Source organism: Cryptosporidium parvum, chromosome 2, assembly GCF_000165345.1.
Source record: "Cryptosporidium parvum Iowa II chromosome 2, whole genome shotgun sequence".
Lineage (NCBI taxonomy): Eukaryota > Apicomplexa > Conoidasida > Eucoccidiorida > Cryptosporidiidae > Cryptosporidium > Cryptosporidium parvum.
Genome location: NC_006981.1, coordinates 896,233 through 918,217, shown reverse-complemented (window position 1 = coordinate 918,217; position 21,985 = coordinate 896,233). Strand labels below are relative to the sequence as shown.

At 26.6% G+C, this 21,985-nt stretch overlaps 10 protein-coding genes across 10 annotated transcripts; 6 read left to right on the top strand and 4 right to left on the bottom strand.

The window, feature by feature from the left end:
• Window positions 1–383: 383 nt before the first annotated feature.
• Window positions 384–1,472, top strand: cgd2_4080 (RP-A, OB fold single strand binding protein; the record flags this gene model as incomplete). The annotated part of the gene is made up of 1 exon (XM_626589.1): window positions 384–1,472. One exon carries the CDS (start codon window positions 384–386, stop codon window positions 1,470–1,472), a length of 1,089 nt encoding a protein of 362 aa, XP_626589.1.
• Window positions 1,473–1,893: 421 nt separating this feature from the next.
• Window positions 1,894–2,882, top strand: cgd2_4070 (hypothetical protein; the record flags this gene model as incomplete). Its single annotated transcript, XM_001388205.1, has 2 exons — window positions 1,894–2,079; window positions 2,154–2,882. The coding sequence occupies 2 exons, from the start codon at window positions 1,894–1,896 to the stop codon at window positions 2,880–2,882; spliced, it is 915 nt and encodes a 304-aa protein (XP_001388242.1).
• A 191-nt stretch (window positions 2,883–3,073) lies between these two features.
• cgd2_4060 (hypothetical protein with 12 transmembrane domains) lies at window positions 3,074–5,302 on the bottom strand (the record flags this gene model as incomplete). The annotated part of the gene is made up of 1 exon (XM_626588.1): window positions 3,074–5,302. The coding sequence occupies one exon, from the start codon at window positions 5,300–5,302 to the stop codon at window positions 3,074–3,076; it is 2,229 nt and encodes a 742-aa protein (XP_626588.1).
• Window positions 5,303–6,148: 846 nt separating this feature from the next.
• On the top strand, window positions 6,149–8,614 carry cgd2_4050 (conserved hypothetical protein, signal peptide, 2-3 transmembrane domain at N-terminus; the record flags this gene model as incomplete). Its single annotated transcript, XM_626587.1, has 1 exon — window positions 6,149–8,614. One exon carries the CDS (start codon window positions 6,149–6,151, stop codon window positions 8,612–8,614), a length of 2,466 nt encoding a protein of 821 aa, XP_626587.1.
• Window positions 8,615–9,684: 1,070 nt separating this feature from the next.
• Window positions 9,685–14,115, top strand: cgd2_4040 (DEXDc+HELICc'DEXDc+HELICc'; the record flags this gene model as incomplete). The annotated part of the gene is made up of 1 exon (XM_626586.1): window positions 9,685–14,115. The coding sequence occupies one exon, from the start codon at window positions 9,685–9,687 to the stop codon at window positions 14,113–14,115; it is 4,431 nt and encodes a 1,476-aa protein (XP_626586.1).
• A 16-nt stretch (window positions 14,116–14,131) lies between these two features.
• Window positions 14,132–16,534, bottom strand: cgd2_4030 (hypothetical protein; the record flags this gene model as incomplete). The annotated part of the gene is made up of 1 exon (XM_626585.1): window positions 14,132–16,534. One exon carries the CDS (start codon window positions 16,532–16,534, stop codon window positions 14,132–14,134), a length of 2,403 nt encoding a protein of 800 aa, XP_626585.1.
• Window positions 16,535–17,269: 735 nt separating this feature from the next.
• cgd2_4020 (signal peptide) lies at window positions 17,270–17,998 on the bottom strand (the record flags this gene model as incomplete). Its single annotated transcript, XM_626584.1, has 1 exon — window positions 17,270–17,998. The coding sequence occupies one exon, from the start codon at window positions 17,996–17,998 to the stop codon at window positions 17,270–17,272; it is 729 nt and encodes a 242-aa protein (XP_626584.1).
• A 577-nt stretch (window positions 17,999–18,575) lies between these two features.
• Window positions 18,576–19,424, top strand: cgd2_4010 (MAL7P1.13-like; the record flags this gene model as incomplete). Its single annotated transcript, XM_626583.1, has 1 exon — window positions 18,576–19,424. One exon carries the CDS (start codon window positions 18,576–18,578, stop codon window positions 19,422–19,424), a length of 849 nt encoding a protein of 282 aa, XP_626583.1.
• Window positions 19,425–19,813: 389 nt separating this feature from the next.
• On the top strand, window positions 19,814–20,218 carry cgd2_4000 (hypothetical protein; the record flags this gene model as incomplete). Its single annotated transcript, XM_626582.1, has 1 exon — window positions 19,814–20,218. One exon carries the CDS (start codon window positions 19,814–19,816, stop codon window positions 20,216–20,218), a length of 405 nt encoding a protein of 134 aa, XP_626582.1.
• Window positions 20,219–20,463: 245 nt separating this feature from the next.
• Window positions 20,464–21,813, bottom strand: cgd2_3990 (protein with signal peptide, ER retention motif and 4x EF hands; the record flags this gene model as incomplete). The annotated part of the gene is made up of 1 exon (XM_626581.1): window positions 20,464–21,813. The coding sequence occupies one exon, from the start codon at window positions 21,811–21,813 to the stop codon at window positions 20,464–20,466; it is 1,350 nt and encodes a 449-aa protein (XP_626581.1).
• Between the last annotated feature and the right edge of the window lie 172 nt (window positions 21,814–21,985).

The following is a 21,985-nucleotide window of genomic DNA, read 5'->3' as shown; positions in this document are numbered from 1 at the left end:
GTTAATAAAGTGGAATAATAAATTCTTCTCTCTTTTTTTACTTTCAATTTTATTTTTAAAGTGATAAATATGGTAATTGGTGCCAAAAAGTGTAATTAAAAATTTACCCCTCATAATCGGAAAATTGTTTGCATAGTAATATAAAAGGAAATAAAGAGGGAAAACGAAAAAAAAATAGCGAATTATAAAGGTCGGTAAATTTTTTAAGATTTAGGTACCTTTATAGTCGGAATTTTAATTCAATATACGGGTTTAAAGACCAAAAAAGAAAGAATAAAGTGGAAAAAGTAATATTTAAGAAAGAAGCTTAAATATAAAAACAAAAAGCCAAGAAACTCTATTATCAAAGTTAGATTATATTAACAAAAGTGTAGAATTTCATAATGAATTTTGGTGGAAATAATAAACCTTTTGGAGGATTTGGAATGGACGATTTGAATGAATCTGGTGGGTTTATGATTGATGGGAATGATAGTTCCATGCAAAATGGAAATGAAAGAAAACAAAGTGTAGGAAACGAACAGAAATTAGCACCATTAAAAGTTGGTATGATTCTTCGATCATATAGCAATTTTGTAACATTAAGCAGATTTCAACTTTTTGACAAAGATATTAACTTGTTCAAGTTAGTAGGATTTGTTAGAAATGTTGAGCATGATGATTATCCACAAAGACTACGTTTTTATTTAGATGATGGATCAGGATTAATCCTAATAGACTGGCTAGTAGATAATACAGGAACAAAGTACAAGCAGGATTTGGTAAATTCTATACACGAAGGATGCTTTGTAAAGATATTTGGAGAATTGACTTTAATGGTTTCGGAACCATCAGTAAGAGCTTTTGTAGTGCGCCCATTAGTATGTACTGATGAGATTTCATTACACGATATTGATGTTGCAAGCTATATAGTAAGAAGTATGTATGGCAATACTTATGATTCAGGGAAAGTACAACTTTCTGACTCTAACGTAATAATTAACAAACAAGGATCAATGAATTACGGAGGTGCAGGAGATTCTGTAAAGGATTCAAATCAAAGTATTGTATCTTCAATGTTTAACTTAAGCGGACAATTTGGAAGTAATAACAACAATAATACGAATAACAAAAATGAAGGTAACTTTAATAATTATGGAGGTAATAACAACTTTGGTAATGAACAGAATATCTCGATGAATAAACCACCAATCAGGGTAGTTTCAGCTATTGCACCAAAGTCTAATCAATTCAATTCAGGAGCTGGAGTTCAAAGTAACCCTCTAAAGTTAAGAGAAATCATTTCCTCTGTATTAGACCAAGCATCAAATGAAGGTAACCCAGAAATGACTATTGATGGAATCTTTGACTCTTTATTAACAAGAGATGTTCATGCCACACATGATGATATTAGGAATCAGCTTAAGAATTTGGTTGGAGAAGCAAAAGTTTATCAGACCAATCCTCATACTTGGAGAGCTACTGGATATTAAAATATATATTAATGTATTTAATTACAAGAATTCTCAAATAACTCAGGAATTAGATAATCAGGAAATTATATGAACGAAATAAAGAAAATGGCTAAAATTACAACTAACATCGAAATATTTTCATATACATTAATAATAAAGTAATTTTATGCTAACTTATTATTCTTAATACAAATAGAGGCTTAAGAGTGGAAGAATATTAAATTGAAACAATTTTAAAGTTATTCATTGTATTTTCATTACCTAAAGTCCAATTAATGCATGAATATTTAATTCTCTCCCCGCCCCCTCAATTTCATAGTTATCGGGCATATTCTTGCGCTCAATTAAAGTTAACTTTTAAGAAAGAAAGTATTGCTGGCTGTTATTTTGGTAAAATGCAGAAAACGAGTATCAACAAAAACATTAAGATTCAAATTCAATGAAAAAAGAATCAGGGAAGGGGGGTGGTTTTGAATTAACATGGTGGAGATCCAGAGGAGCAGAAGAAATCATCTCAACCTCAGAACAAATGCTAATGGATGATACAAGGCTATCAACGGGATCAAATGTTGTAGATAAAGCTTTTAATGGAGGGATTCCAAAAAGAATATTGTTTGAGATAACGGTGAGTGATTTCTGAGTGTGCCTTTTATTCCCAATAACCTATTAGTTAATTTACAATATTTTAACCGTCTATAGGGAGAAGCAGGGACTGGAAAAACTCAATGGTGTTTAACTCTGATAACCTCAGTATTGTTAAGGAATTTGGATTTTTCCAAAGTTATGGGCGAGCTTAATAGTGATATTGGGATTGTTTGTGTATTATATACAGAAAATGGAGTATTTTCCAATGGAAGATTGTCTGAAATTCTCAAATCAAAATTAGAATTTGAGTATTTAAAAGCAAATTCAAAAGAAAAATTAGATAATAATGAAGACGATCTTCTCAATATTTTGCATAATAAATTGATGAATTATGTTAAGGTCTACAAAATTAATACTTTGGAAGATTTGAATATTTTTCTACAAAGAGTTATACCTGGTATTTGTTTGAATCACAAAATTGATGCGATCTTCATTGACTCGATTACAAACTTATACCGTTCAAAAGTTTCTTTTTCAGAAAATAGTTCAGCATCTACAAGCCTGATACAATTTTCAAATGTATTCAAGAGAATTTCTGTAGACCAAGATTCCTGGCTGATTGTAACTAACCAAACTACAACAGAACTTAATGAATTTCATATACCTGGGAGTAATATATTTGGAAACAAACAAAAGCCAAGTTTAGGACTTATTTGGTCCAATTCTATTAATTGGAGAATTTTTCTTTCAAAAAGTATATCCCCTTCTTTTGAGAAAGATTTAAATATATCATATAGAGAATTAAGAGTTGAGCTTTCATCTGAGATCCCAAAAATTAAGTAAGTTGAATAGTATCTCTCTATATTACATATAATAATGTAATTAAATAAATAATTAAAAAAAAAGACACCGATAATTCTTAACTAATTAACTAATTTATATACCTACTTAAACAGACTACCTTTTTGTATTCAAAAGAGAGGAATCACCGATATAGAAATGGATAACTAATAACTTGGTGATTAAATAACTATTCATTTTTTCTTAAACTTGACTTGCTTGGTAAGAATTGGAATTATAGAAGAAGTGAGTTGAAGAAGAAGGATAATCAGATAATATATGTGAATTTTGAAAGGTATCCAAGCAATTATTCCAAACATATGAAAACTATTCATGGAGAATATCTCATTCAAAACATTGAAGATAATCAAGTAAATTATCCATGTTTGTAACTTTTCACCCATTTTGGTGTTTAGAGAATAATAGCTAATTCCAATATTACTGCTTGTTCTTAAACTCATTATCAATGGATAAATATATCCAAATATCATACATCCAATCAAGTTTACTATAAAAGAAGGAAATAACAAAATAATCCATTGTGGAACTTGACCTATCAGAATAATTGCAACCAAAATCCAATATTTAAATTTACTTGATTTATTCATCATATTTTCTCCAATGAATAAACAGTAAGCTCTCCAACTTTCTGGAAGCCAACCAATTATTGCGTTATTTTCTAATAAATTCGCAATTATTTTAAGTTGGCTTGAAGACTTTCCTTCACCCTCTTTCTCTAAATTAACATTATTACCAGAACTCAATGAAAGATGTGGCATTGTGTTACTATGTAATAACTCTGGCTTAACAGAAGATCTTCTTCTTAACTTTTTATCACTCACTGTAGTGGTCTCTTCTAATTCATCACCAATTGATGGAAGAGACTTTGTGATATTCTTGGGATTTAAGCTTATAAATAAGTTCGGGGAGCTATTTGGAGTATCATTTTGAATATTAAAATTGCTGAATAAAGATATTCCAAACAAATTATTTGAGATCCAGTCAATTATTGCTATTAAATAATTTCTTGATAACATTGAAAGTGATGGGTATTCATAAATTATTAGATTCTTACCAGAAGATTCAAATTCCTTAACTAAATGATTCTTATTACTAAAATTTTCGTCATTACTTTCGTCTGATTGGTTATTAATTCTTTCATCTTGATCATCATCTTCCAATTCATTATCTTCATCAATATCATCATCTTTATTACAATCTTCATCATCATTATCAATTTTCTGAAAACAGCTACTAGAACCAATACCAATTTTTATTCTGGAATCTTTGAATAATATTGAGAAGCAACTGTCATGATCCTGAATGAATTTTATCTGGAGTAATACATTCAGTACAACAATTGAAATGAGCAAATACTTCCAGTTCATATTAATTGTTAATAAGAGAATGTACTTTATTATATTAGTTGGAAATTTGAGAATAAATCCAATAGGCTGTATTATAAAAGATACAGGTTTATATTTACTTGCAAGAAAGATTAGTTTTAAATTTGAACTTGAAAAGTTATTAATAGTATCCAATATTAATATGTTTACTACTTTAAAATATTTTATTATAATGCTTGAAATATATTTAATACTACTTCCAAGGATGTAATTCTTTAGAAAAAAGTAAATAAGCCACAAATTAAAGTAGTCAACCCAACATTGAATTGCCTTAATTTGTACGATTTCCTTTACCATTGTACTTTTTGAATTTAATAATGTTAGTGAACTATTAGATTTTCCTGGTTGGAGTGATATTTTATATTTATTTCCAATTCTACAGGAAATTGTCTCTAATAAATTCAAAATAATGTCAGTATTATTATATTTCTCAAGTATTGAAATAACTTTATAAATTGGTGTATTTTCATGACAATAATTTCCATATAAAGAATTGTAGACTAAAGTAATGGATTTAATTATAGGTATCCAAAGAATCCAAGTACGTATTATAATGGCTTCAAAGTAAAATTTTGGGACAACAATACATAAAGGCAAGTAAATTGTAAAGATAAAAATCAAATATGGAGATAAAATATAAAGTAAATGATTTATTAGAACTGACCATTTCATGTGGTAATGCCTTCTCAACCTTTTTATTGACCTATATAACTTGTTAATTATATATATTAATATATATAAAATGATTATTGTTATTAGAATATATATCTTTTGTTGTAAAGTAACCAAATCAGTAATTCTACATATGAATTTGTATGCATTCTTGAAAAAGAAAATCAAATACGAATTAAATTGAAAGATCCAGGCCAATAATGAAGTTAAGAATAGAATAAAATTTACGGAAAGTTCGATAAGAATTTCTGATACTTGTTTAATTGATTGAAAAAGTTTTATAAAGCGAAAAAATAATACATCTTCCTTGGATGCATTTGCACCTAAATCTTTAAAGTTGTTCATCAACAAAAAATAATTTGATAATTTGGTGACCAAGGAAATTTGATTCTCTTGATTTATTATTATTGATATTATTATTTTATTTTATTTTTTAATTCTAATTTCCTCAAGTGGATTTCTAGATTTAATACAATATTCCCTCAAAATGTCCTTTCCAACAAATCCAAATAGATTCAAGCTTCCATTAACCTGTGGGTCATAGAAATATTGAATTAAATCTGGATTTACTAGGTATTTGACTGAAATTTGTTCCAATTATAAATAAATAAATATAATATTACACGTATTAATTATTTTAATTAATTCTTTGGCTTATTTAGTAGTTTGCGCGGTACATGTGCAATGAATTTTTTTTTTCACGTAAGCGAGGAAGAAAAATAAATGGCATGTGGGGAAATTGCATTTAAAAATTGACACAAAAATTAAATTAAAAATTTAAAAAAAAAAATTATAATCAGTTTTTTCTTTTTATTTTTCCCCAAAATAACTTGATTAAGGGTAGTTATATTTTCCTATATTTGCTAATCTAAGAATTGGTAAAACAAGTACTCCCTAAAATACTAAATTAATGAGTTTGGAGCTATACATTAAATTGTATATATAAATTTATTAAGTAAAATGGTAAAAAAAAAACAAAATAATAAAAATAATTAAATTATTTCTATTACTTTTACAAGCTTTGTGAAATAACTTCAAATCCTTAACTCAGATCCAAGTATTGTATAAAAGGTGTGGAAAATTAATTGAAGAAGCTGGTTATATTATTATTATTATATATTATATATAAATATTAATTTTATCCACATGCATGTAAGCATGTAATATTGTTTGCATGTAATACATCTGACAATGATTAGTACATGGTTGGTAATATTTTTGGTCCATTTGATATTTTCAACAACTTTTTTAACAACATTTGCATTATTGATTTTAATTAATGCAAGAATTAGACAATATGCATTAATATGGATGACATGGTGCTTATGGTTATTGGGCTCATTTCTATTTTCGTTTGGGAGGGTAATGCTGGGATTATATCATATATTTAGAATATCAATAAATATTATACTATTTATATGGTCAAGTTTATTATTAAGATTAAGTTTATGGATTAGAAGTTTCCATACAGCAAGAGATGAACTATATTACAGATTAGAACAATCAAATAGTTATGATGAATGGTTTAATATTGGTACTAAATTGGATGAGATTTGTGGTGGATATGAATGGAGATCAGTTGAGGAGACTGATGATTATCAATGGATTTATTTAAAGGAGTATATAACTAGGTTGAAAGAAGCAAGAAAGAACAATAATTTGAAGAAATTGGTATTTCTATTAAGATGGTGTTGCGATAGGAATTTTGCGTCAATATCAAAACAAGCATTATATAACAAAGCGTTTTCTGGTACAAAGATTCTAATAGATGAATTTGAGGATGAGATTGAGAATGTATTAAAGTTTTTGACAATGTGTTCAAAATCTCCAGAACTTTCAATAGAACTTGAGAATGCTTTAAGTGATAGAAATACATATAAACTTTCTTCTGATCAGGATTCAAGATCAAATTCAATAGAAAGATTGATAAGCTTCTCAAAACAATCAAGTATTTATTCAAGTAGTTCATTATTCAATAAGGAAATAGAAGAAAATTCAATGAATTTCAGTATGGAAGATGGCGATGAAGGTTTTGATTTTGATGATATAGAAAGGCTTTTAGAGGAAGAAAAGGAAAACTCGAATAGTGATTCAATTAAAGAAGAGACAAAAAATCTTTACTTGACTAGTAATGAGCAAGAGCTTTCAAGCACAGGAAGAATGAATAATAAAAGTTCATCTGGTAGAATATCTTTAAAAAATAGAGATTTAATGAATACTTCAATTTCTTCTTTATCAGAGTTTAGAATGGAGAATATGTCAAAGAATGTTTCTATTCAAACATGTGAAAAATGTTTGGCAAATAATGAAGAAAATAAAGTAAATAAAGACGAATTAAATTCCGGTATTAATAAAGAATGTCATTGTAAGGAGTATGATAATGATTTACAAGCGATCGATAGTGGGTTTAATATTTCAAAGGATGGTAGTGATAGATGGAATTCTGATTGGGGTTATTACTATGAAAATAAAGTAAGAAAGAATTATATGAGCCAATTTAGCTTTGAAACAGGTACTGGATCAGTTCTAACATTTTCAAAAAGTGAAGGCTCGTTAGCAAGTAATAGCTTAATTCATTATTTAGAACTTTTAGGGCATTCAACAGGCAAAACTGCTTTATGCTTAAGTGGAGGAGGAGCTTTAGCAATGTATCATTTGGGTGTTGTTAAAGTTTTATTAGAACAAGATATAATGCCAAAAATAATCAATGGCACAAGTGGAGGTTCAATTGTTGCAGCAATACTTGCAACAAAAAGTAATGAAGAGATTTTAAACGAATATATTAAACCAACAGTTTCAAATATGCATGGTCATCGTTGGTTTCCTCCATTATTAGATCAGATCCGTCATTTCCTAGTAAAAGGTTATATGATAGATCCAAAAGAATTTATTAAGACTTGTCAGACTTACTTTAAGAATTATACATTCTATGAAGCATATAAATTAACAGGAAGAATAGTAACAATAACAGTGAGTCCAACTTATGTAACTCCAGAATTTACTGAACCATTAGTTTTAAATTGTATTACTACTCCAGATATTTTACTTTGGAGTGCAGTTTCAGCTTCTTGTGCATTACCAGGATTAATGCCAGTAGCAGAATTATTTGCAAAAGAAAATCATACCAATAAAATAATCCGATATTTTCCACCAGGAATGAAATGGATGGATGGATCAATTTCTCAAGATATACCACATAAAGAGTTATCAACATTATTTAATGTACGACAATTTATTGTATCACAAGTAAACCCACATCATGTACCTTTTGTTTCAGTAAATCCAATAAATACAAGCATAATTCACCCAGAGCGAACATTTTTACATAATGTTTTAAATTGGTTAACTTTAGATATTAAATATAGGTATACTAAATTAGCAAAACTGAAATTAATTCCAAAGTTATTTGGAAAAGATGTTAGCAATTTTTGGATGTTACAAGAAATTGAAGGTCATGTTACTATTACTCCAAGAGTATCCCTTTTTGATTGGTATAGGTGTATTAATCATCCGTCATATGATGATATGCTTCACTTTATAACTGAAGGTGAAAGGAGAACATGGCCACATGTTATGAGAATTAAGCATATGAATTTTCTAGAAAAAGCTATCAAGGATACTATTCGTAATATCAAGTATGGATCCAGGAGAAAATAATTTTTGAGTGAATACTTATACTTTCTTTTTACAAAAATACAATCATTTTTCATCAAAATCTTATAATAGTGATCACTATTATAAGATTTTGATAATAATTATTGCAATATTAAAATTACCCGAATAATTCATTGGGCGCCAAGTGTGGGGAGGTCATTATAATTGATTACGTGTCATTATTAACAAAAAATCGAAATTTGCATGCAATGTTACATTAGAGAGATAGGGTTGCATGCAAATTTTGTGTACATAAATATTCTATTAGTTTTAGTATTATAATTTTGGTTTATTATATATATAATTTTTTTAAAAATTGTATTCAATAGTTATATATGATTCCTATTAATATTATTGTTATTATTATTTAATAAATGGAGATATGAACAAAATTCAAGAGAGAAGCTTTTTCTACTTTTTATTGATTTGACATAGTGAATAATCTTGAATTTTATGTTGAAAGTTCGTGAAGCAATAAATAATCAATTTTTGCAAGCAATACTATTCTTCATTTATAATTTCAATTACAAATAAAAATACATTAATGAGTTAATTTCATTTAATTAAATTATTAAATTAATTTTAAAGTTATAACAAAATTGTTACATGTTAAGGAAAAGTTTAAGAACATTTTGAAAATAATATAACAAAGTTAAAAAGACATTCAATCAACTAAATTAAAGAAATTTATTTGAATTCACGAATTAAAAGTTGGAATAATGAATTAATTGTAACAATAATAATACTAACAATATTTATAGTAATTCTTACAAATGTTAATGTCAAAATGACATGGCGCCAAAACATTTAAAGGTTAATATTTCAAATTGAGTCAAAAGAATTCTGGAATTATTACTTATTGTTATTATAATTCAGAAAGGCAGTATAGTAAAAGGCAAAGATATTTATAGAGAAAGAAACACGGGTTTTTTTAAAGTTTATTTTCATAATTTTGTTTTTGATGAAATTCAATGTATTGGTCGTGAATTACAGGTATCTAGAATTCACAGATTAAAAGACTTAAAGTTATTATTTAAGCAGATTTAAACAAATAGAAGCAGTTAACATGAGAAATGAATGTTGATTCAAAAGATAGGTGGGTTTTGCTTGGAGGATTAGGTTCAAAATGCAATGAGCTTTTGTTGAATAAAATTGGATATTCATTTTGGATTAGTGATTTAAATGATTTATTATATAAAGCTGGAAAAGAAAATGATTCTGAAAGTGAATTATATTCTTTTAAAGAAAGTATTTGGTCAAACTTATTAAGAATTTGTGATGGAATTAAATTCGACTCTTTTGTTGAAGCTGAAAGTGAATTCACTCAAGAGCTGAAAAATTTGTTTCCACAAATAGAATTTGAAGAAGAAAAAGAGATAAATAAAGTAAAGAGAGTAAAGATATATGTATGGTATAATTTTGGAGTAAATTTTATTACAAGTTATAATTGTAAAAGAGGGATTTTTACTTTAAGTAATAGTGGAATAACTTGCGAAGTTATATCCCATTTAAAAAGTACATTTTCTTTAGAATTTGATGAAAAAAGAAAATTACTTTTGGATTTATTCAAAAAATTAGTGATTCAAGGAGACTTATTTTCAGATCTAACTTCATCAATATCTTTGGATTCTCAGAATCAATCAAGAATTGAAGAAGCTCCAATTGAGAATAAAGTAATAGAGAGTTTTTGCTATTCAACATGCAAAGTACTTAATTGTGTTGAACATTTAGAATTTACTTCAGAATTGATAAATGGGTTATCTATCAGAAATGTCATGAATTATTTGAGTAAAGAATTACTTTCCATAAGTAATTTTGACGAAAATCAACATGAAAATGAAAAAACTGATGTTATTGCATCAGTTTTAAGAAGTGAAGGATATATCCATCAATATTTGAATATTAAAATTCCAATCGAAATTTGGTGGAAGATTTTTGATTTTCTAGATAATAATTCTCTCTCTCAGGTTTCTATATTAAACAAATCATTCAAATATATTTGGCTAATATACCACAGAAATAACTTACTTCCTCATCAAAGAAGATCAGTAACTTGGCTATTAGAACGTGAATCACATTCTGGAGAAGGTCATTGGTTATTTGAAAATCCAATTAGATATTTAACTTCTTCTGAAGATATATTTAAGTATCTATCAATATGGCACTATTTAAGAATAAGTGATGTTTCTCAAATAGTCAATTCTCAACATTTGGAAAAGATTATATGGGATAATAATCAAAATTATCTAATGGGTATTAAAATTCACCCCAAATTTCTGGCCTCTAATATTTCTTATCAAGTTTTTCAAAGAAAATCTAGTATTGCTTTATATATAAACCATACAAATAAAATAATCCATTTAGGATTTTGTCCAAAATCACGAAATGAATTTAGAGAACAAGAATATTCTCAAACAAAAGGAGGAATCTTCTGTGATGAACCAGGACTTGGAAAAACTCTTACAGTATTATCACTTATAAGTAAGACTTCCAATAAAGTTTCTAATATACATAAAGATGATGGAACTTCTTATTTTGAATATCCATTTGGAGTCAAAGATTTGCTTTATAAAATTAACCAACCAGAATTGGGAATTAACTTTATGATTAGTCATAAAACTTCTCCTATTAAACTAGTTAATATCTCTACACAAGATGAAAGTAATTCACAATATTTATATCAAAATAATGTTATAAACAAAAATTCCGATCTTATTCCAACTGGAGCTACTTTAATTATTGTACCAAATCATCTTATTCAACATTGGATTGAAGAAATTAAAAAGTGGTACAAAACTGATGTTATTGTTACTTATAATAGTAATAATCATTCTAAAAAATCTATATCAACCAATAAAAGAATATACCCACATAATTATAAAAGTCATGATTCTAACCATGATATTCTAATCTATTTATTTGATGATCCATCCAAGGATGAAATAATTGAACCATATATTTTGGCTCAAGCTAAAGCTGTAATATTATCTTATAGAATGCTTACTAAACAATTTCAGCTATGTAAAGTTAAACAAAAATATAAGAGAGCTTTTCTTACAAATACTAAAGGAAAAAATCAAAACAATAAAGATATTAAACAAGATTTGAAAGATCCATTTTTTAGACAAGAAATGAGCCCAATTCTAAGAATTAAATGGCTTAGACTAATTATTGATGAAGGACATAATATCGGAAATTCTGAAATATCCTCAACTCTTTATCAACAATTCATATTCAAAATAAAATCTGAATTTAAATGGATTATGTCTGGCACACCTTTACCAATTTCTATAATAAAATCAATTAACACAAATATTCCAAATATTCTCAAATTCTTACAATTACCCATAATTTGTGATAAAACACGTAATTATGAACAAGAATCTATAAGAAATTCCAGAAGATCTTATAACAATGATGATAATAATACAAATTTAAAATCAATACAAGAATCATCCCAAATTAATTATTGTAATAATTCAAATAATTATTCAATTTTAAAACTTATTAGTAAATCATCCATTAATGGGAAACTTTCTCCTATTGGAATTTTTACAATATTTACTCAAATTGCTTCAATTATTGTATTAAATCAAAAAAATCAATGTTTACGTAATTATCTTCCTAATTTAATTGGACCTATTAAAAAAGTTATTCAGCCTTTTATTGATAATGAATTTTATATATATAATATAATATGTGAATTAACTCAAAGAAATTTATTTTGTACATATTTCAGCCAAGATAATATTGATTCTTTATTACATCCTTGTAATCTTAATTATCGTCAAGAAGTTATTTGGAATTTTAGATTTGCTTCAATACTTGGATTTACTATGAATATTAAAGATTTTATTTTGGATGATAATAAATTACAATTAATAAAAAATATGAATTTATCAATTCCATATATTTCAGTATCAATGAAAGATATACAAGAATTAAGATTGATGTTTGAAAATAAACATCCAAATTATGAAAATGATCATTTTTATCAAATAGAATCAACTTTAAGAATGGAATTTGTATTGGATTACTTTACTAATATAAAATTATCATCACCACAATCTTCAAATTCTTTTAATTATTATAATTGTGATTCGTGTAATGAAATACTTTTATTTCCTTTAATTATTCCATGCCCTAAATTACATTTGGTTTGTACATATTGTATAATGGAAAAACATGGATATATTCCAATACATGTTAATCTTAATATTTCAAAAAATTGTAATAATTCAAAAAAGAAATTATATTGGACTAAAAGAGGACCTATAAAATTCTGTATTGTTTGTGGAGAAAATATACAAATAAATTCTGATTTTTTTGATAGACTTCAAGTACCAATTCAAATTTCTCATATTGAATTAAAGAATGATAATTCTATTTCAAATTCAGGTTCAAGTTCAAGCTCAAGTTCAAGTTCAAGTTCAATTCCAAATTCTTGTTTAATATCAAACTATAAAGAATATAATAATATTATTCCATTATTTAATTTCCCATTAATAACTCAATTAAAAATTTTATTAACAAAAAATTATAAATCCAATGAAATTGAAAAAAATATATTGGAATTATATCAGAAATTTACAGATATTACTGTTAATAATATTAATAATTACCTCTATAATTATATTCATTCTTTTGGAAATTCATTATTACCTTTTATTGATATTTATCAAAATATTCCATTAATTTCAATAGGATTAATTTCTTTATCAAGTTCAAAATTAAGATATATTCTTCATTGTATTTTAAAAGATATTGAAGAGAATCCAAAGATTAAAATAATGATTGTTTCAAGTTTATGGCAACAATTAGATTTTTTATATTATACTTTAACTATATTATTTAATATAGGAACTTGTAGATATTATCCACATATACCTAAATCAGAATTACAAAGATCCATTTCAAATTTTAAGAAAGATGATAGTAATAATATTCAAGAAATTAATAATAAATTTCCTGTTTTGTTATTAAGTATTGATATTGGATCTCATGGTCTTGATTTATCTTGTGTTTCTAATATATATATTTTAGATCCAATTTCAGATGAATCAATTGAAAATCAGACAATTTCCAGAGCATATAGAATAAGATCCAATAATATTACATCTTCTTCATTTGTTAAAGTTAAATATTGTTTAATTCAAGATACTTTTGAAGATATACTTTATGATTATATTCAATATAAGAGATTTATTTTTCAAAATAATAATTCAAAAACATCATCATTAAATAATTTTTTAAAAGAAGATGATCTTGATAAAGTAAAAAGATCCAATAAAAGAAGGAAGAGAAGCTCAATATCATCATCATCATCTTCATCTTCTTATGGTGGTAACTCTCATATTAGAAAAAATATGAATTTAGATTCCAATATTATAATTAATAATAATTTGGATTCAAATTTAATTCCAAATCATATAATTAATACACAAGAATCCAATTTTTTAGATCTTGATCCCACACAATTATTACTTAGAATCTTTTTAAAATAATATAAGATATTGATCTTCATCTTATTTTCTTAAATCTACCTCTGGATGCTATTCTTACTTTTGTATTAAACTTATCTTCCATTTCATACATTTCTTGAATCTTTTTATTATTATATCTAACATGTTCCAAAAATTCTTCACGGTCTTTTTCTGTATATTTAAGAAAACCAAGATCTTCTTTTCTTGATCTTAATTGATTTTCATAATTACTCCTATCACCTATTAATCTTTGTTTTATTCTTCTTCCTCCACGTACGGCTGCTAATCCCCTAATATAACCTCTAGATTTTGGACCAACAAGATGAATATTGTCCTCACCAACAGTCTTATAAGCTGATGTGTGACTTTGTATTGGAAATTGATTAATACTTTCTTTAATCATCCTCTGTCCTTGAACAAAACTATAATATTCTTCTTGAGGATCATCTTCTTGTTGTAAACTTTCATGTATTGGTAAAAATGATTTAGGAATTTTTGATTTTCTAGATTGAGATCCATTTAAAATCTTTCTTGATGGACTCATGTTATAATGAATCATTTCCATATATTCTTTCTTTTGATTAACAGCATCTTGGTAATTCTTTAATGAATCATAATAACTTTTCCATGTCTTTTCAATTCCTTCTCCTCTATATAAATTTCTCTCAGAATTATATAATTCGCTTAAATCATATTCAATCTTGATTTCTGGACCTGAATAAGGATTCATACCTTGTAATAACATTATATTTAATTCATTATCTTTAATATTATTTACAGATCCACTTGATTTTTGTATATTTTCTGGATGATGTAAATCTTTAAAATCTTTTGAATCATTTTCTAATGAAGAAGAGAATTGGAAATTTTGAGGAGATTGACAGTTATTTCCTTGTTTTGGTGAATTATTTTCATTCCTTTCACTTTTTATTTGATTATAATGAATCTCCAAATCTTTCATTAATGATTCCAAATCTGGTTCGTTATTTTGAAAATCCGTATCAAAAGATGTTTCTTCCATATATTTTTGTACTCCAATTTCTTTTGTTTGTTGATTTTTTCTCTCTCGATCATCTTCCCATAAATAACGTTCATCATTATCACTATTATCATCCAATTCATCAAAATATGCTTCCAGATTAGAATCTGCTGGTACATTTGTAATATTTCTTACCATTGCAATTCCTCTATTACTAACAATCGCTTTAACTATATTTTCTTGCCTTAAAGTAGAATTAGATAATCCCTTAGCTTTTTGATAAAATGTTTTCTTAACATTTTCCTCCTTTGATTCACTTTTATTTAAAGATGAATTTTCATTAAATAATAGAAACTGATTCTTAAAAGATTGAGCTATAGGTAATTCTTCTAATATCCACGGAAATCTTGTTGGTATTTTATTCAAATCTGTCAAAATTTGAAGTGATGAATTTAAATTCCCTTGAGATTTCTTGTTTTTTGAATTATTTGGAGTATCATCAAAATTGGAAACATCATCTTTTTGTAATATTAATGTATTTGAACCTTCTAAACTTGTAAATCTTTTACCCATTCTTCCAGCTGATGGATTTTGTCTAAATTGTCTAAACATTATAGATTCTTTATTAATTTTATCTTTACTGTATACTCCAAGAGCTTTTTCTTCATCAAAAGTTTGGTAATCTAATTTTGTTCCAATACTTGGTAATAACTTTGATGACCAAGATGGTGCTTTTTCTAATAAAGTATCTCTTTCTAATTCTTGAGATAATTGAACAAGAGGGCTTCTATCAAAGATTTGTTTATTATTTTTAAAATTACCAATCAATGTTCCCAAGCCTGGATCAACTCCACCTACAATATCATATAATGATCCATCTCTTCTGGTATTTGACAAACCCATTGAAGCATGAGAAATTGTAGAAACAAATAGTGGATATGCTGATAACTGTCTGTCTAATTGAGTTTCACCTTTTACATGCATTGAAACATTATCATAATTCATTGCATATTTTTTGGATTGCATTCTATCTAAAAATTTTATCACAAATTCTGCAGCTTTTGCTTCTGTTACAAAATCTTTAAATCCAGAATCTCCATTATTTATTTCAGTATTTGCATTTCCTTCTATAATATTCCAATCCTTAATCATTCCATTTATTCCTCTCTTAATTTTTAAATCTTTCTTTTTGTTATTCTGTTTAGAATTTACTCTAGATGAATACTTTTCACTAATTACGATAGTTAAATCTTCTGTTGTGACTCTTTCACGTTTTGGAGCTTCAATTGCACCTGGTACTAATTCTAATAATTTATATGACTTCGGAGCTTTATGAAATGAGCTTTTAACAGATTCCAAAATGTTAGTCGAAGAATTTATTGCTTTATTTATTCTATTCTGTGTTGCTAACTTCATTTTTTGAAACCCCTCAAGGGTAAATAATTCTTTATCTGCTGACATTTTTTTTACAACAATTTATTAAAAATTTTAATTATATAATAATTTTTTTTATCATCTACCACTCAACTGCATGCAAGACTTTGGGCTCAAGCAGTAATTCCACCTTTTTCTATTAGAATTCTTAGTTTTTTATTTCCAATTGATTACTTTCACACAAACTTGAAGAATTTTGTGTTTCTGTTCTTTTTTTTACATATCGTATCCATTATTCAATCATAAATCCTACAGAATATACTTTAGTTTTGGGAAAACTGCTATCTACATAACCTCTTACTGCAAAATGTAATTTATGATTTTTTTTTCTTTTCGCCCACAAACCATTCTTTGACATGACAAAATCTATTTATAGTGGCGCGCGCGCCGCCTCTTACGTGTCATTTTTTGAATATAATTGCATGCAAAGCCATGTGCAATTAGAATTGGGTTCTATGATTAAGGGAAAAGAGAAAAGTTAATTGTTTCAAAATGCAATAAAAATAATTTTTGCTTTCAAAGGAAAATAGTCGATTTGTTAAGCGATATAATGCAGATAATGTTCAAAAAGACATTGAAGAAAAATTTAAAAAGAAACAAGTAAATAAAACGCAATTCAAAAAAAAAGTTTAAATGCTATAAAGTTAAAACAATATACAGTCATAGAAATATTATTATAAACCCAGTAATATGCGGTGATAATTGTGGAAGTTTATTTTAATTAAATAATTTATAATGGAAGATTAAACATAGAACCTTGGATTAATTCAAGTTAAAATACCTGTGAAAGCCAAATTCAAAAGTTTTTATCTTTTTATGTTTTTTTGTTTGTTTTTTTTTGTTTATATAACTGTTCTTGGATTTATTTGGTTTTTTGTTAGTTTTGGTAGCATTTTTTTGTGGTTTTACATGATCTTCTATAAGATTTCTGTGTTTATTGATGTTAGTAGATGAAGTCTCATTTTTAATATTTTTTAATTCTTCGGAAATATCTTGTTTAATTTCGTCAGATTGAGTTAATATTAAGCTGTTTTCATATAATTCTTCTGAGGCTTTCTTTTGAACTAGATCCAAGTCTAATATACTATTAAACTCTGATTCAACCAAATCAAAAACATCATTATAAAGCTTCCAGAATGACATCAATTGAATAGAAGAGCAAACTTCTTCAGATTTCGGAATAGTTCTCAGAGATAAGGGAGCATGTAGAAAGTCCATAAAAGGAGTATTTATTGAAGTATTGTTTTGTTTTTTTGTTAATTCTATTTCTTTATTTACATTCAAAAAATATTTCATAAAGTTTAATCTAATTTGACTAGAATCTTTTCTGAACTTTCCTTGTAGTTTTTTATCAGAAGTATTAGAATCATTGTAATCATAGTATCCAAGCTTTCCAACAGAATTAGCACCGGCAAATTCGAATTTAATGTAAATCTGAAGAATTACAAATAAATAAACAAATATAAATAAAATTCTTTGTTTAAATTTCATTTGTTCTCATAACGACCTCTTTCTTTAAAAATATATTAATCAAGAAATAAAAATAGTTACAATAATTCACTATTTTCTTAATATATTATCACTTTAAAATTCTTTTATCGTATACTAAGATTGAATATAAACGTTGTTCTTCAATTACCCGTACCTAAGAACCAATTAAACTTTAGTTAAAAAAAGATTGGGTCAATACAGCAAATTAATTTCAATTTATCAATTTTAATTTCCATTGATATTAATACCGGTATTAGGTACCGGATTTGATGGCGCCATATTTTATTATAATAAATTTTGAAATAGCCACGGTAAATTATAGAGGCAAAAGAAAGGAATCAAATTTGCAAGCAAAAAATTAAAAAATTGAAGCTAAGTGAGTGGTAAAGATTAATATTAATTCCTTTTGCGATTGATTGAGTCTATACTAGTATTTGAAATTAATTTGTTAGTGTGAAGAAAATTTGAGACTTAATTCGGCAAGTATAGGTGGAAGAAAAAGGGATTGCAAATAATTATAGAATAAATGAAATATGATTAAAAAAAGAACAAACTAGCATTTATAAGAAATCCGAATATGCACAATACTTTAAGCTATTCAAAAAAGTTGACTTCTGGTTCAGGAGCAAATGTCTATCATGATGATAGAATCAATAGATTAAGTCAAAGACTAAATAGTATTCATAATGGATTAGATTTAGACAGATCTACAAAACATTATGATAAATTAGCAGAAATGGAAGCTAATATGAAAAAGTTTGAAGATGATATGAATAGAAAGTATGATGAAGGAATGAAAAAGGTAAATGAGTTAAAAAGTACTTTAATGAGCCTAAAATCAGAAAATAGAGAGATATACTCGTCCTATTGTATGGATCATGAAACTAAAGCTAATTCTATTGAAAATCAAAATTACTTGAACCCAAAAAGTGACATTTTACAAGCAGAAAGGCGACTTAATGAACTACTTCAAAGCGAGATATTTAGTAGAAAGTCTATGGAGCAAAGACTGATTGAAATAATTGATGAAAGAATGGATCGTCTTAGAAATGAAATCTCCAAAAAGGATGTAGAAAGAGAAGAATTAGATTCCTGTGTTAAAAGATTTGTAGAAGTAGATATTGTTCGTCTTGGTAACGCAATAAAAAGTGAAGTTGATAAGTGTCAAGCTATTGAAAATAATATATTGTCTCAACTCAAAGAAGAAATTGAAAAACTCAGCTACTTGATTAATGATGAAGTTAATACAAGGCAACAGTCTATTGATACCTTATTAGACCTTATGGAAAATTTGGTACAACAAATTACTATTGATACCAGAAATGAACGATCTGAGAGACAAAACTCTGAAGATACATTGCTTAAACTTCTTGAAGAATCTCTTAATAGGATTCAACTTGCCACATCAAGCATTACAAAATTCTGATATTTTATTTTCTTTATTTTCTATTATATTATACATTATTACTATTGAATATATATTACTTGTTTACAAATATTTATTTATATTATTTAATTAATTACTAATATTCTTCTACTACCAATGTTCTAATATACTAATAAATTTATTTTATTTCTATTCACTTTTTTTCTTCCCTTTCAATATATAATTTCTTTTATTATAATTTATATTATTCTATGATTAATTTTGCATGTTTTGGCGGGAACTTTTATGGCTAGATGTAGTAATATTTCAAGGGAAAAAAAATGGAAAAACCATAGTAATTATAAAAGAAAAAATAAATATAAAGTAGCCAAGATCAGAATAGTTAATTGAGTTTAGTATTAAGAAATTGACTATTCTTGAGGGAGAAAATGGTGGTTATTGTAGATCAAACTAAAGCTAACTTCCTCTTTTTAATAATAGCAAGCCTGGGAGGAATATCCAGCGTATGCCGTTCAGATTATAATCTTCCTTTATTTGCATTTATTTGGTGGAGTTATTTTAACCTTTCTGAGAATCAGAAGTCACGCCAGCAAAGGTTTCTTCGTAGGTTTATTCTACTTTCATGTTTGCAAGATATTATTTTTGTACTCTATTGGTCTCCAATGTGGTTTTCTATGCAATGGAAAACCAATGAATCTTCAACTTTTGGAAGTCACATACTAATAATTACAATTGCAGTTATAAACTTATTTTTAAAGTTTATTACTTTGTTTATTCTAAAAGGAGGAACAGGTTTTGCTTCAAACCAGGTAATCGTTTATAACAATTACTAGTAGTAATTAACCTGTGTAGCAACTAATCAATCCTTCAAATACCTACCAAATTACTTATTTTGGTAGTTAGTAATACAAATTAGAGCGAATAGGTCTATTAATTACTATTATTAGGTTTACTTTGTAAAAATCTATAAAGAAAATTTTCAAGGCATTTTTGAGTAATTAAGTGTTCTAATAATAAATATGTAATTAATTTAAAGTCTAAACCTAAATTCACATTTCCCTACAATTATAATAACAAATTATAACTCATCTCTAGCTTCTAACGAAGGAAATTCTTGATTATCTTCATGATCTGGAATTAAAGTTTCATTTTCATCAGGAATATGGTCATTCTCTCCCATTTTCGAGCCGATAAGTGATTGTAACATTTTAAGAATCTCCTCCATACCTGCTAGATCACCACCTTCTGCTCCTTCTGCCTTACTAGCAAATACATCAAACATACTACCACCTTTATCATCCATATCACCAAGTCCAGAATTGCCCATTAAAGAAATAAGCTTTTGAATCATATCATCTGAGATCTCAACATCGTCATTAGGATTATTATCATCAGTGTCAAATTCATCAGTGTCGAATTCATTTTCTTCATCGGACTTTTCAGAAAATTTCTCATTTTCACCAAATAATTCTGTGCATTTTTCTTTTGATAAGTCATAATCCTTGTTATCAACCCCAACAAAAATATCGTGTGGATATTTGAAAACATCTCCATAATCTGTTAATATTGATTGAATATAAATGACGTAATTGGATCTTACAAAATCTATAGGGATTGAAGAAGACTTAGAATCCTCTGGTTTTGCATCTTTTCTAGTATTATATACATCTATCAACTGGTTATATGCTTCTGTGATTGCATCTTGTATCTCTTGGGATCTTAATAAAAAGATAATCTTCTTAACAGAAAGCTCTTTCTCACCAGACACATCAACTCCAAAGACAACAAGTTTACCAGAGTCATTTGTAATAACTTCAGCATTATCCTTTTGAATCTGTTTAATTTCTTCAATATCAATAATTCCATCACCATTCTTATCATTCTGAGATAAAAAGCTATTTATCTTAACAAATAATTCCTTTGATAAGCTATAGTAATTTGTCAAATAGTAATATTCTCCAACTGTTAAATATCCATCTTTATCAGTATCTACTTCCTTGAATAATTCACGGTAAAAGTTATTCAGCTCTGTTATTTCTTTATTCGAACTTTCATCTTTCTCAGACACAAAATGGTTGATAAATTCTTCATTTGATAATTTACCATCTTTATTCTTGTCCAAAATTCTAAATTCTGCTTCAACTTCTTTTAAACTTGATCTTTCTGATACAAATTTTATCCACTTAATCAGTTCATCCTTTTCTAAAAGCCCATTTTTGTCTAAGTCAATAATCTCAAGAAGGCTTCCAAATCTTTCCAAAATTATCTCCTCGCTTACTGTCATTGTTTTGAGCCATTCATCATACATCTTTTTATCTGAAACAAGCCTCAAAAAATTAGGGTTTTCATTAGTCCCAAATACGAACCCTGCAAGGAGAGATAATGTTAACACTAAAAATGTTGTTAATACTAATTTTAAAGACTTCATATTTTTTTCTTAATTTTTTCTTCACTAAAATTAACTTTATTTATCTTCTGTTCAATATCTTCTTTCAAATTTTAAATCTTATTTTCTACTGTTGGCTAAAAGTTAATTCCTTCCAACTTGAAAAAAAACTCTTATTTTGTAGCTCAAAATTTACTATTTTTTTTGTTATCTA